The sequence below is a fragment of the Spea bombifrons genome, chromosome 4 (assembly GCF_027358695.1).
Source record: "Spea bombifrons isolate aSpeBom1 chromosome 4, aSpeBom1.2.pri, whole genome shotgun sequence".
NCBI classification, from domain to species: Eukaryota; Metazoa; Chordata; class Amphibia; order Anura; family Pelobatidae; genus Spea; species Spea bombifrons.
Genome location: NC_071090.1, coordinates 38,678,857 through 38,692,678, shown reverse-complemented (window position 1 = coordinate 38,692,678; position 13,822 = coordinate 38,678,857). Strand labels below are relative to the sequence as shown.

Sequence of the window (13,822 nt, the reverse complement as noted above, 5' to 3'; positions counted from 1 at the left end):
GGCCCAGTCTCAGAAGGGAGGGGATCAAGCTCTGCTTCAGTATGTCACAGTACATGTTGGCATTCCTGTTTCCCTCAATGAACTGTAGCTCCCCAGCGCCGGCAGCACTTATGCAGGCCCAGACCATGACATTCCAAACCACCATGCTTGACTGTAGGCAAGACACACATGCTTGACACCATCTGAACCAAATAAAATGATCTTGGTCTCATCGGAGTACAGGAGATGGTTCCAGTAATCCATGTCCTTAGTCTGCTTGTTTTCAGCAAACTGTTTGCGGACTTACTTGTGCATCATCTTTAGAAAATGCTTCCTTCTGGGATGACAGCCATGCAGATCAATTTGATGCAGTGTGCGGTATATAGTCTGAGCACGGACAGGCTGACCCCCCACCCCTTCAACCTCTGCAGCAATGCTGGCACCACTCATACGTCTATTTCCCAAAGACAACCTCTGGATATGATGCTGAGTTCCTCCTGACAGGGAGAGGATCGTCACATCAGAGGACAGCAGGGAAAAAAACACACAAAAATGTAGGTATTACAAAAAAAATAGGGGTTATAGGAAAGTAGACCCATATTTAAGGGGGGTTATGCTTCAATGCGGCAGAGCCTGTCCTGGTGTGTGTGTCTGGGTGTCGGTGTGGCAGAGCCTGTCCTGGTGTGTGTGTCTGGGTGTTGGTGTGGCAGAGCCTGTCCTGGTGTGCGTGTTTGGCTGTCAGTGCAGCAGAGCCTGTCCTGGTGTGTGTGTTTGGGTGTCGGTGTACAGAGCCTGTCCTGGTGTATGTGTTTGGCTGTCGGTGTGACAGAGCCTGTCCTGGTGTGTGTGTGTTTGGGTGTTGGTGGGACAGGGCCTGTCCTGGTGTGTGTCTTTGGGTGTCAGTGTGGCAGAGCCTGTCTTGGTGTGTGTGTTTGGGTGGCGGTGTGGCAAAGCCTGTCCTGATGTGTGTGTGTGTGTTTGGGTGTTGGTGTGGCAGAGCCTGTCCTGGTGTGTGTGTGTGTGTTTGGGTGTTGGTGTGGCAGAGCCTGTCCTGGTGTGTGTGTTTGGGTGTCGGTGAGGCAGAGCCTGTCCTGGCGTGTGTGTTTGGGTGTCAGTGTGGCAGAGCCTGTCCTGGTGTGTGTGTTTGGGGGTCGGTGTGGCAGAACCTGTCCTGATGTGTGTGTTTGGGTGTCAGTGTGGAAGAGCCTGTCTTGGTGTATGTGTTTGGGTGTCAGTGTGGCAGAGCCTGTTGTCTGGTGTGTTTGAGTGTCGGTGTGGCAGAGCCTGTCCTGATGTGTGTGTGTGTGTGTGTTTGGGTGTTGGTGTGGCAGAGCCTGTCCTGGTGTGTGTGTTTGGGTGTCGGTGTGGTAGAGCCTGTCCTGGTGTGTGCGTGTTTGGGGGTCGGTGTGGCAGAGCCTGTCCTGGTGTGCGTTTGTTTGGGTCTTAATCCGGCCCTGCCTCCAGTGTGCATCAGCCATCTTAAATTCAGCTTGTACCCACAGCCTTGTGCAGTTTTATTTAGCTAAATTTGTTTTAAATGTTTTGTGGACTGATTTTGTTTTACTGTTTAAGTAATTCAATATTTACTAGAATGACATATAAAAGCTGATCAAAAAAACTTTTCCACTGCTTTTTTTCATTGTCGCCAAATTAACCCTGTACTAATATGCATTATAAAGCTAAAAGGCCATATTTTCTCTCAGTGAAAAATGAGTGGCCCACGCACACATACATTCTTGATGAAATGGCCCACTGCAGAAAAAACGTGGACACCCCTGGCCTAGCCCATCTTTATCTAGAGCAACAATTCTTTTTTCAGATCCTCAGAGAGTTCTTTGCCATGGGGTGCCATGTTGAACTTCCAGGGTTATTTTGATGGGAAAACCAAATTTACACTGTTATACAGGCTGTACACCCACTACTTTAAATTGTAACAGAGTGTAATTTCTTCAGTGTTGTCACATGAAAAGATATGATAAAATATTTACAAAAATGTGTACTCACTTTTGTGAGATACTGTACCTGTAAATACAGAGTTTGTATGTGTTATTCAGTTGATCAATACCTGCAAAGCTGTTTCCGTGTGTTTTTTATTTGATCTATACTCGCAACGCTGAGTTTACATGTGATTTTCAGTTGATATATAGCTGCAATGCTGGGTTTGTGTGTTCTATTGATCAATACTTGCAATGTTATAATTCCATGCATTGTTATTGTATACCTGTAAATACAGGATTTGTAGGTCTGATTCTGTTTATTTAATCTATACTTTAAATGCAGAGTTCACATGAGAATTTCAATTTATCTATACATGCAAAGCTGGGTTTGTGTGTTCATGTGTTGATTTGTACCAGCTATGTTTCCATACATGTCTTATTCAGTTGATCTATACATGCAAGTGCTCTTTTATGTGTTTATTTGAACTATACCTGAACTACAGGGAGTAAGTAAAAGAGAGGCATGGCTCAGTGAATAAGGGGACAAAGAGATTCTGGGGATCATTACGGGTGAGAGGACCTCTCAATGTCACAGTAGGGTCAGAAGGAGGGAAGACTGCACTGACTCTCACAGTGTTCCCCTAATCTGTAGCGAGTGTGGCAAATATTTTTTATGGTGTGGTAATGGAGGGAATTATTGCATGCTAGGGAGTGTGGCCCAAAGAAATGCTTGTATAGGGTCCAATTATTTCAATATAAAATTTACAGCAGGGTCTAAAATTTATATATATTGTCAACATGGGCTAATATTAGTATATAATGTCAGCAGGGGCTAATATTAATATACATTGGCAGCAGGATTGGATATTAAATAATGAAAACTAACTGCCAGTTCAGCTGTCCAATCACAGTCTTTACTTCAAAGAGATAACTATATATTAGGTAGTTACAAATTAATGTCTAACATGTGTGTGTATATATCTGTGTGTGTGTGTGATCTCATGCACTTCCCTCAATGGCAGAAATAAAATGTCACCATAGTGTGTGTGTATGGACAGGTGTGTATAAGGACAGTGTAAATAAAATAACCTCTGTACAAAAAATAGCTGGGGGGTACAATTTTCCATTCTTGCCTCAGGTGCAAAAAGAGCTAGCTACGGCTCTGGTCAGCATAGTTCTAGTAGACTTCTAATATATGTCCTCAACATAACCACTATAAATGATATGGATAGAAGTCATGTTTTTTTTGTTGTTGCTGGATTCTGTTTCATTTGACTTGCTTTGCTACAAAAAGTGAAGCATATTGTTTAAGATTTCATTGTAAAATGAAGATGTTTCTTTGTAAACAGCCAAAGGTGTTGCGTGAAAATAAAATATATATTTGTGTGCTCAAATTAGTAGCCCTAAAAAAAGCTATAAAATATTGCAAAATGTGCCATTGTAACGACATATTCTATTTTAAAATACTGTAATGTGCATGAGTGCAATATGACAAGAACATTCCATTTATGGAACACTCAATATCATAAAAAATAAAACACATGAAAGTCAAGTTATTTTACATAAACTGCTAAAGAGCACAACCCTATGCTGCTCACCACTGTTTGCCACCGAGGTCTGTTAACTCAATTAACTAGACTTGACTTGTAAATCCAAGTGCATCCTACCTTGTGACCTTCAGGTGAGGGCATGTTAGTTTAGTAACAACTCACATGTCCCTATCTGCAACATGCATACATGTACAGGTTTTACTCTTTATGTTCCAAGTGAAAATCCCTGTCCACCTTAATGGAGGACTGATGGCAACAACATAAATTGATCCTTTATCTGTTCACCTTATAGGATTTTTGTGTAGTCCCTTTTGGTAAACTTGTGTTTTACTTCAAATAGGGTGAATGCGTTGCCCCTCAAAATATACTTTTATGTTGCTACTAAAAATAGGAAGTTGGAAGGGTAATATATAAACTAGTAGTATCCTTACCTTCCTAGAAAGAATGCTATGTAAAATGTTGAACTGTTCAGATTGACAAACTGAAAAAGAAACATTTTCAAAGTAAAGCTGTTCTCCCACTCTGATTCAGTCCGTGGCTGTTCTGTGGGTAAAAATTATGGGCATTACTTGTAGACTTTAAAAATATGTTCATCATTAAACATAGCTGCAAGTAATTCTGCTGACAGTTCATATAATTTCCTCATATTACATTATACTGGCCATATCATGTTTAGAGAATAGATGAAATTATATGTAAGAGATTGCAAGAAAACACAGAAATTATAAAGCCAAGCACAAAATATATACAGAGTTATACATAAAAAAGGCTTGGCTGCCATACCCCAGCATTACCTTGTGCTTCCCTCTCGACCTATGATCTTGCTCCAATAATAATAAAATTAGCTTAATTACTCAACTTTTCCTGCTTTAAAGCACCTTATTTTTTTGTAATATAAATGATGTGCCCCATTGCTATCATTTGTCCCTTTGTGGGTTTTTTAAATTATATATTATACTTATTATTTGTAGTATATATATGCTGGGGGCAGGGTGCCTTAAATTTCACCCCATATGTTTTTTCTGTATAGTACGAATTCAAGTTGGCCAATAATGTTTATTATTTATTATTGAGGCAGCTTCCCTATGATATATTTCTCATGATCAGCAATATTGCTGGGTTATACTCTAGGGGCCTGGACACTATTGAATACACCCCTAGTTGATGATTTTTTATGTAAAAATGCATCACAATACTGTTATAACATCTATATATATACACCTTCTGTTGAATCTTACTCAATGTCAGTATTGCAGCAGTAGTGAAAATGTTAGTCTTACCTAGATTGGTGAGGAAGAGTGCAACTTTTTCATACAGCTGTAAAATATTACAAACATTGTTAGTTGACAGAAAATTCTCAAGCTTTATAATTATATATTGAACCACTGTTGCTGATTTGTAACGTGAAAGTGAAATATATATTGAATAATGAATAATCACTCAAATGTGTAAACATATTTACGTAATTATAAAAAAGAAGCATTCAAAAGTAACTTAATTTATGCCATAACACTCTACCAAACTCCAAAAACATATGTACTTGGCTGCCAGTATCCCTACAATAATATATACTTTCATTTATAAATTATATTTCTACAGTCTATTGCACAAAATATTTATTAAAGACTAAACTTTTTGTTAGTCAAATAAATGATTAGCAAGAATCAACACATTTAAAACATTTAGTTCAAAATCTAATGCAGGGGTGAACAATTTACCCCCTTGAGGGCTGCAAAAAGGCCCCAATATTTGGATATCCCATGTGAAAATATGAATCTCAATTAGAAAATATGAATTTAAAAAAAACCCTACTTGTATTCAGGCAAAGATACACAGAATTCATGTCCTGTTTGTGGACTTGAGTTGTGTACCCCTGGCTTAACGGTGCCACTTAGAGTTGAAGCATAGAAAAAATGCCAAATTTCTCAAATGTGAAAATTTAATATGTTTACTTGAGGCAAAATAATTGATGTAAACTATTGGATTTTGATCACAATGAGTTGAACACATGGTGTGACTATTTTGTTGATAACAATAACAAGTTTAAGAACATTATCTTACCACATTCAGAAACATTATGATACAAAAGTTGATGCACACTGCAGTTCCTGTGGTAGCAACCTGAGAGTTATTCCTGATAAGTGCCCATTTAAAGGCAGCAAATGTACTGACAGTCACAACACGATATATAACAATGCCGAACACAGCAGCAATTACGATACAAATCTGCAGAGAAATCACACACACAAGGATGTAATAGTTATTCACAGGTCACATCCAATATTTTTAGCACAAGATTGGCATTACCTGATAACATATAAATTAGTATTAGTTCTTAAATAATAGCATAAATCATTTTGGGTCATTTTAAAGCATCCAATAACTTCATTTCTTTCATCTCTATGGTTGGTCTAGAGCTGAAAGCTAGTTGGGGATACAGAAGCTCTGACAGCTTACTCTTGCTGAGCAAGAGAGCTATACCTCTACTGGTCCAGTGCTTTGGCAAGAAATATATATATATATATATATATATATATATATATATATATATATATAATATACAGTGAAGGAAAAAATATTTAATTCCCTGATTTGTACCTTTGCCCACTAACAAAGACATGGCCAGTCTATAATTTTAATGGTAGGTTTATTTGAACACAGAATAACAACAACAAAAATCTAGAATAACGCATTTAAAAAAAGTTGTAAATTGATTTGCATTTTACTCAGTGAAATAACTATTTGACCCCTTTGCAAAACATGACTTAGTACTTGGTGGGAAAACCCATATTGACAATCACAGAGGTCAGATGTATTTGGCCACCAGGTTTTCACACATCTCAGGAAGGATTTTGTCCCACTCCTCTTTGCAGATCCTCTCCAAGTCATTAAGGTTTCGAGGCTGACATTTGGCAACTCAAACCTTCAGCTCCCTCCTCCAGGACCTTAATGTGCGTCTTCTTGAGCCACTCCTTTGGTGCCTTGGTCGTGTGTTTTGGGTCATTTTAATGCTGGAACACCCATCCATGACCCAGTTTCAATGCCCTGGCTGAGGTTTTCATCCAAGATTTGATGGTACATAGCCCCATCCATCGTCCCTGTGATGCGGTGAAGTTGTCCTGTCCCCTTAGCAGAAAAACATCCCCAAAGCATAATGTCTACACCTCCATGTTTAACAGTGGGAATGGTGTTATTGGGGTCATAGGTAGCATTCCTCCTCCAAACACGGCGAGTTGTGTTGATGCCAAATAGCTCAATTTTGGTCTCATCTGACCACAACACTTTCACCCAGTTCTCCTCTGAATCATTCAGATGTTCATTGGCAAACTTCAGACGGGCCTGTGTTTTCTTGAGCAGGGGGACCTTGTGGGTACCGCAGGATTTCAGTTCTTCACGGCGTAGTGTGTCACCAATTGTTTTCTTGGTGACTATGGTCCCAGCTGCCTTGAGATCATTGACAAGATCCTCCCGTGTAGTGTTGGGCTGATTCCTCACCACTCTCATGATCATTGACACTCCACAAGGTGAGATGTTTCATGGTGCCCCAGACCGAGGGATATTGACAGTTATTTTGTGTTTCTTCCGTTCCAGCCTTGTGTAGGTCTTGTCCCTGACAACCTTGGACAGCTCTTTGGTCTAAGCCATGGTGGAGAGTTTGGAATCTGATTGATTGATTGCTTCTGTGGACAGGTGTCTTTTATACAGGTAACAAACTGAGATTAGGAGCACTCCCTTTAAGGGAACCAGACATTTTGATGATTGATAGGGGATCAAATACTTACTTCACTGAGTAAAATGCAAATCAATTTATAACTTATGCAAAATATGTTATTCTTGAATTTTTTGTTGTTATTCTGTCTCTCACTGTTCAAATAAACTTACCATTAAAATTATAGACTGATCGTGTCTTTGTCAGTGGGCAAACGAACAAAATCAGCAGGGGATCAAATCATTTTTTCCTTCACTGTATACTGTATGTGTATATATATATATATATATATATATATATATATATATACGTATTTATATGTTATATGTTTGAATTTTTTCCACTGTGCAGTTATGCCTACAATTAATTTTTTTCATTCTGAGTACCCCTGCAGTCCTTGTCATGATATACAAAAATGATTATCTGAGAGTTTATACATTCACGTATACCCCTATAGAATACATATTTTATTATTATTAAATAAAAATACCATAAAAAATATTCCAGAAGCAGATACTACAAGTCTGCTGCATTTATCTGTAAAGGCTTGATAAGGCTCCGGTTTTCCTGATATTGGGTTTACTCTTTCTTTTTTTGAATATTTGGCTTCAAATTGAGGGCGTATTTCTTCCTAAAAGTACGTAGAAAACAGATGTTTAGTATATGTAATCAAACATATTTTTTCATTCTTTAAAAAAAAATGTCTTAGTTACATAGAAAATCTCCATACTATGAAAAAAATATGTAAAGTAGGATAACCGCATCAGTCATGATTTCCAGGACACATATAGTATTCACATGCTGCTGAACAGCACATGTAAAGTGCTGCACTCTGGTTTGTTTTACTGAGTAAAATTTACCCTTCCATTAGTTTATACATTCCACATACTACAGGGCAGCAGTTTATCTGTGCTGATCTGCAATATGTGAAAATGAAATAAGTCCTGAATAACATGGCTGCTCTGGTCACCCTATGTGACCAGGGCATTACATTGCTTAAACAAGAAGAAATAAGAATGTACCAATATGAGTCTCAAGTCCTGGAAGATATTCCTTTGGTGTCTAGATTCTCTAGGACACAAACATGCCCACAATACATCTCATCTTATGTGTTAAAATGCATTAATAAACCACTTAGCACATAGATGGCGCTATTGCAAACAAAGCAACTTGCTACAATGTATCCACTAGGTTACCAGATAACTTTCCCCAATTATTCAGGGCTTGTCAGGGCTTCATACCATAATTCCATCAATCTGGGTGAAACCCTCATGTACTTAACATATATATAATACATTCTAGTTGTACAATTATCTACTCACTACCAGGATATGTTTACAAAACACTTATAATGTACGTGTAACAATAATGTTCTAAATACATCTGTATATCTGATTTGGCAAGCAATGATTTTTAACTGAAAGTGAAGTTTATTTTAAGGACATCAAAAGTTACATTAATTTAACCAGTAAGTGTGGTCGAAGGATTAGCTCATGCCACTTGACTTTGTTCCCTGGGAGTTGAATTGTTGATTATGTTGTAACAATTTAGTACTTGTTCTGCAGTAGTGTAAAAACTTGATTGGTTTGATTTGTTTATGTGTACAGCCATTACCAGATTAATAGGAGGTTCACAATTCTATGTCAATGAAACACCTGTACCTCTTCTTCTTCCCAGTCTATTAAGTCCCAGTCATAGGCAATAACTGCTCGTCTCCTCTTCCAGAACTCCAGAAAAACTGTGGCTAAAAAATCAGAATATATCATTTGTATTTTATGAACATTTAAAATCTTTAATAGTTTACACGACAATGCAGTAAATACATAGCCGTCGGTGACTTAGAAAATGGAGGAAGAAAGAAACAGTTGGATATGTAGTTTGGTTCCTGCATTTAAATGTAACAGAATATCCATGCACATCAGTTTCTTCTGATGATGTCATCATCTTGACAAATCCAGGGGAACAACCTTATTGCTGTCTTCTGGTGTTTTTAACTATAGGTCCCAGCTATGATTTGGACAAACCATTTTTGTAAATGAAAACAACTGGGAACGAGCAGTCTCAGCATAACATGTGTCTGAACCTCAGTTTAACTATATATGTAATGTTGAATATACATTCTTACCCCACACTGCCATGAACACAGCAAAGAAGACAGTTGCTCCATTGTCAAACAGATGAGTTACCTGCAATGAAACACAGATTGTTTCAGGACCAGCTTCCTTGTCTTGTTTCAATTCAAAGTTTTTGTTTGTATACATCATAATATCAATATAATTGATTTTTGGATGAAACAATTTTTAGTCATGTGCAAAACATGTTTTATGTACAAATTATGTTACAAATGTTTGATATATTTGGATGCCAGCCTTTGTGATCTATAGAGGGTATCTAGATCTTGGAATATAAATATTGTCTGTTCTTCGTCTCACACACACACACACAACTCATTATTGTAATTGTTCATTAAGGATTAGTCCGTTAAGAACACTGTTGTAGAAGTTGAAGGTTATTATGATTTGCAGCAAACATTTTGTCTTGCTTGTCTTGTATGAATTGGGTAAATGTGTACGTGCGGTATGTTTTTGCTCTAAGTGCCTTGTTGCAAAAGAATCAAAAGTTCTCCACACCGGAGTAGAAGTTATCCCTTTCCTGACCTCTGTAAAAATAGTACCTACTAGTAAAATAGTGGAACTCACAGGTCAAAATACACAAAGATACACAAATAATATAAACATACATTTGGAATTCACCTATTTACGCTTATTAAATTATATACAAAATACTAAGGGTCATGGGGACAGTACCTTGGCATAAACACAACTGTCCGAGAGCCTCGTGAAGGGACAGTACTTGTCACACAATGGACACATGGTGACATTTGTAGCTTGGCAGATTTCTTTACTGTGAAACAAAATTAACAAAACAACATTTGTTTTAGAACATCAAGTAACACTGTAATTCCTTATCATTTTTTTGTATTACCGTATTGGTTCGATTATAAGATGACCCTGATTATAAGATGACCCCCCAAAATTTGAATATTAATTTAGGAAAAAAAGAAAAAGCCCTACCCTATAAGAAAAAGGTTTTACTAGTAAATATTAATTAATGTGTATGCTATTTTTTCATATTCAATAAAAACTTACCAACCTGCCCCCAGTTATGCACATCTGCCCCTCAGATATGCCTTATACCCCCTTATATGCTACCCTGCCTCTCAGAAATGCCTTATACCCCCCTATATGCCACTCTGCCTCCCAGATAAGCCTTTTAACCCCCTATATGCCACTCTGCCTCCCTGATATTCATTTTAACCCCCTATTTGCCATTCTGCCTCTCTGATATTCCTTTTAACAATCTATTTGCCACTCTGTCTCCCTGATATTCCTTTTAACCCCCTATTTGCCACTCTGCCTCCCTGATATTCCTTTTAACAATCAATTTGCCACTCTGCCTCCCTGATATTCCTTCTAAACCCCTATACGCCACTCTGCCTCCCTGATATTCATTTTAATACTCTATTTGCCACTCTGCCTCCCTGATATTCCTTTTAACTCAATATATGACACTGCCTCCCTAACATTCCTTTGAGCCCCCTATATGACACTCTGCCTCCCTGATATTCCTTTAAACCCCCCTATATGCCACTCTGCCTCCCTGACATTCTATTTACCCCCATATGACACTCTGCCTCCCTGATATTCTTTTTAACCCCCATATGCTACTCTGCCTTCAGAAAGCCCCCCATATGCCACTCTTACCCTTACCAGTGCTTCTTTAGACTTCTCCCCGTACTTAGACAACCTGAGCTGCTGCTGCCGGCACTTGAATGAGCACCGGAAGGTCATGTGATGCCAGTGCTTCGTCATAGATGCCCCAGCAGAAGTGGAGGTTGAGGACACCCACCAGCTTCTGGAGAGGAGGATCAAGGTCCCCTGCAGCTCTGAGGGGGATCTGGATCTTAGTCTTGTAGTCAGACCTCTATTTGCTCTGAAAAAAACCTTGTCTTATAATCGAGCAAATACTTGTTCTGCCATCTATTACAAGATAAATCCAGCTTGGTTTTTATCCATCATTTTGATGGAGGCAATTCTGCCCAGCCAGGGGATGTGATATTTCCTCTATGGAAAGCCTTACTTTGAGGCTGCATTTTTACATAATTCAGATCATCGTTTTATTGAACAGACCTTGCTAACCTTGTCCCCAAATATATTATTTTTGGATTTCAAAACCATAACAGTCATGTATATCTTCTACGCCTTTTGAGAGAAACCAATATACAATTGTGCCCAAAAGGTTTGAGAATGACACAAGTAACTTCACAAAGTTTGCTGCTTCAGTGTTCCTAGATATTTTGTCAACTACATTACGTCAATATTTGCAGTGTTGGCCTTTCTTTAGGTTTTTAGACCTCTGTAATCTGCCCTGGTATGCGGTCAATTAACTTCTGGGCCACATCCTGACTAATGGCAGCCCATTCTTGCATAATCAATTGGAGTTTGTCAGAATTTGTAGGTTTTTGTTTTTCCACCCGTCTCTTGATGATTGACCACAAGTTTTCAATGGGATTAAGGTCTGGGGAGTTTCCTGACCATGGACCCAAAATTTTGATGTTTTGTTCCTCGAGCCACTTAGTTATCACTTTTGCCTTATGGCAAGGTGATCCATCATGCTGGAAAAGGCATTGTTCATCACCAAACTGTTCTTAGATGGTTGGGAGAAGTTGCTCTTGAACGATGTGTTGGTACCATTCTTTATTCATGGCAAAGTTGTGAGTCCCTTGGCAACCCCACACATGAATGGTCTCAGGATGCTTACTGTTGGCATGGCACAGCCCTCACCTTGTCTTCTCCAGATAAGCTTTTTTCCAGATGCCCCAAACAATCGGAAAGGCGGATTCATTACAGAAAATTACTTTACCCAGTCCAATCGCTGTACCATTTACAGAATATCCGTCTGTCCCTAATGTTTTTCCTTGAGAGAAGTGGCTTCTTAGCTTCCCTTCCTGACACCAGGCCATCCTCCAAAAGTCTTCGCCTCACTGTGGAAGTAGATGCACTCACGCCTGCTGCCATTCCTGAGCAAGCTCTGCACTGCTGGCGCCCCGATCCTGCAGCTGAATCAACTTTAGGAGAAGCTCCTGACACTTGCTGGACTTTCTTGGGCGCTATGACGCATTCTTCACAACAATTGACTCTTTAAAGTTCTTGATGATCCAATAAATGGTTGATTTAGGTGAAATCTTACTAGCAGCAATATCCTCACATGTGAAGAAACCCTTTTTGTGCAAAACAATGATGACAGCACATGTTTCCTTGCAGGTAACCATGGTTAACAGAGGAAAAACAATGATTTCAAGCACCACCATCCTTCTAAAGCTTCCAGTCTGTTATTCTAACTCAATCAGCATAACAGAATGATCTCCAGCCTTGTCCACATCAAGACTCTCACCTGTGTTAATGAGAGAATCACTGACATGATGTTAGCTGGTCTTTTTGGTGTAGGGGTGAAATGCAGTGGAAATGTTTTTTGGGGGATTAAGCAAATTTTCATGGCAAAGAGGGATTTTGCAATTCATCTGATAACTCTTCATAACATTCTGGAGTATATGCAAATTGCCATCATCTAAACTGAGACAGCAGACTTTGTGAAAATTAATATTTGTGTCATTCGCAAAACTTTTGGCCGCGACTGTAAAAAAATTGAGTATTTTAAATATTTTACTTGTCATATGTTATATCATCATATTTTGGAACCAGCTCATCAGAGCAGGCAGAGACTAATTAGAGTTTGTAATGAATGCCACCATCAACACAAAAAGGTTTTTTATTTTCTTTTTTTAAATCCTGTAATATTAGGGTCGGATCTGATTTCTATAGCTAGTCTCTCCAGGACCATTACAGATAAATGGGGGGTAGTGGGCAATCCTGTCTGGGACCATTTGATCTATTTAGCCTTCTTTGATGCCTGTATGGTTAACCTTGGGAAAAGGGTGTGCTATATAAAGCCAACACTGTTGAGGTCTTTTGTGCTGGAAACTTATACGTCTCTAAGACCTAACATAAGAAGGTCTGTCTAATGGAGCCTCTCAAATGCCTTTTTGATATCAAATGATAGGAACAGACAGGGAGTGGAAGATGGAATGGCCTCTGTTTATTATTATTAAACATTTATAATTTTACGGTTATTGTCCGATTAGTATGATTAGATTCGCTCCTAATTATTCTTCCCGGACTGTGTCATTCTGTGTAATACTAAAGAAAAATTGTAAAGTGAACAAAAGTTCTATAGTACATGTTTGATGGGCATGGAACCTACTCTGTCCCCTGTTGAACGTACCAGACCATGTATTTCGTTTTATTTTACAGGTTTTTTTTAATTAAAATATTCTGGGTGTTCTAACACGCATGGTCCCGTTTGTGCCCTGTAATGTCCAGAAAACCACAAAAAAACTAGGCATGTGGGGTATTTCCGTAATCAGGAGAGGCGGCTGAACAATTTAGGATAGATTTATCTGCCGTAACACATACCCTGTACAAAAAATCCTAACAATACTACAAAATATTAAGACGCGTTGGTGAAAAAAGTGCAGGAACTAATTTCTGTGGCCACCTTTGACAGTGATTGGTGGCCAAATACCTGCA

General features: G+C 38.6%; 1 protein-coding gene across 1 annotated transcript in view; it reads right to left on the bottom strand.

The window, feature by feature from the left end:
• ANO4 (anoctamin 4) overlaps positions 1-13,822 on the bottom strand; it is an 88,184-nt gene that overhangs the window by 36,996 nt on the left and 37,366 nt on the right. Inside the window, exons 12-18 of the mRNA XM_053462082.1 lie at positions 9,983-10,079; positions 9,301-9,361; positions 8,837-8,919; positions 7,666-7,806; positions 5,528-5,692; positions 4,747-4,783; positions 3,898-4,009 (exon numbers count right to left, since the gene is read on the bottom strand). Coding sequence (XP_053318057.1) covers positions 3,898-4,009; positions 4,747-4,783; positions 5,528-5,692; positions 7,666-7,806; positions 8,837-8,919; positions 9,301-9,361; positions 9,983-10,079 — 696 coding nt within the window. The remainder of the gene's footprint in view (positions 1-3,897; positions 4,010-4,746; positions 4,784-5,527; positions 5,693-7,665; positions 7,807-8,836; positions 8,920-9,300; positions 9,362-9,982; positions 10,080-13,822) is intronic.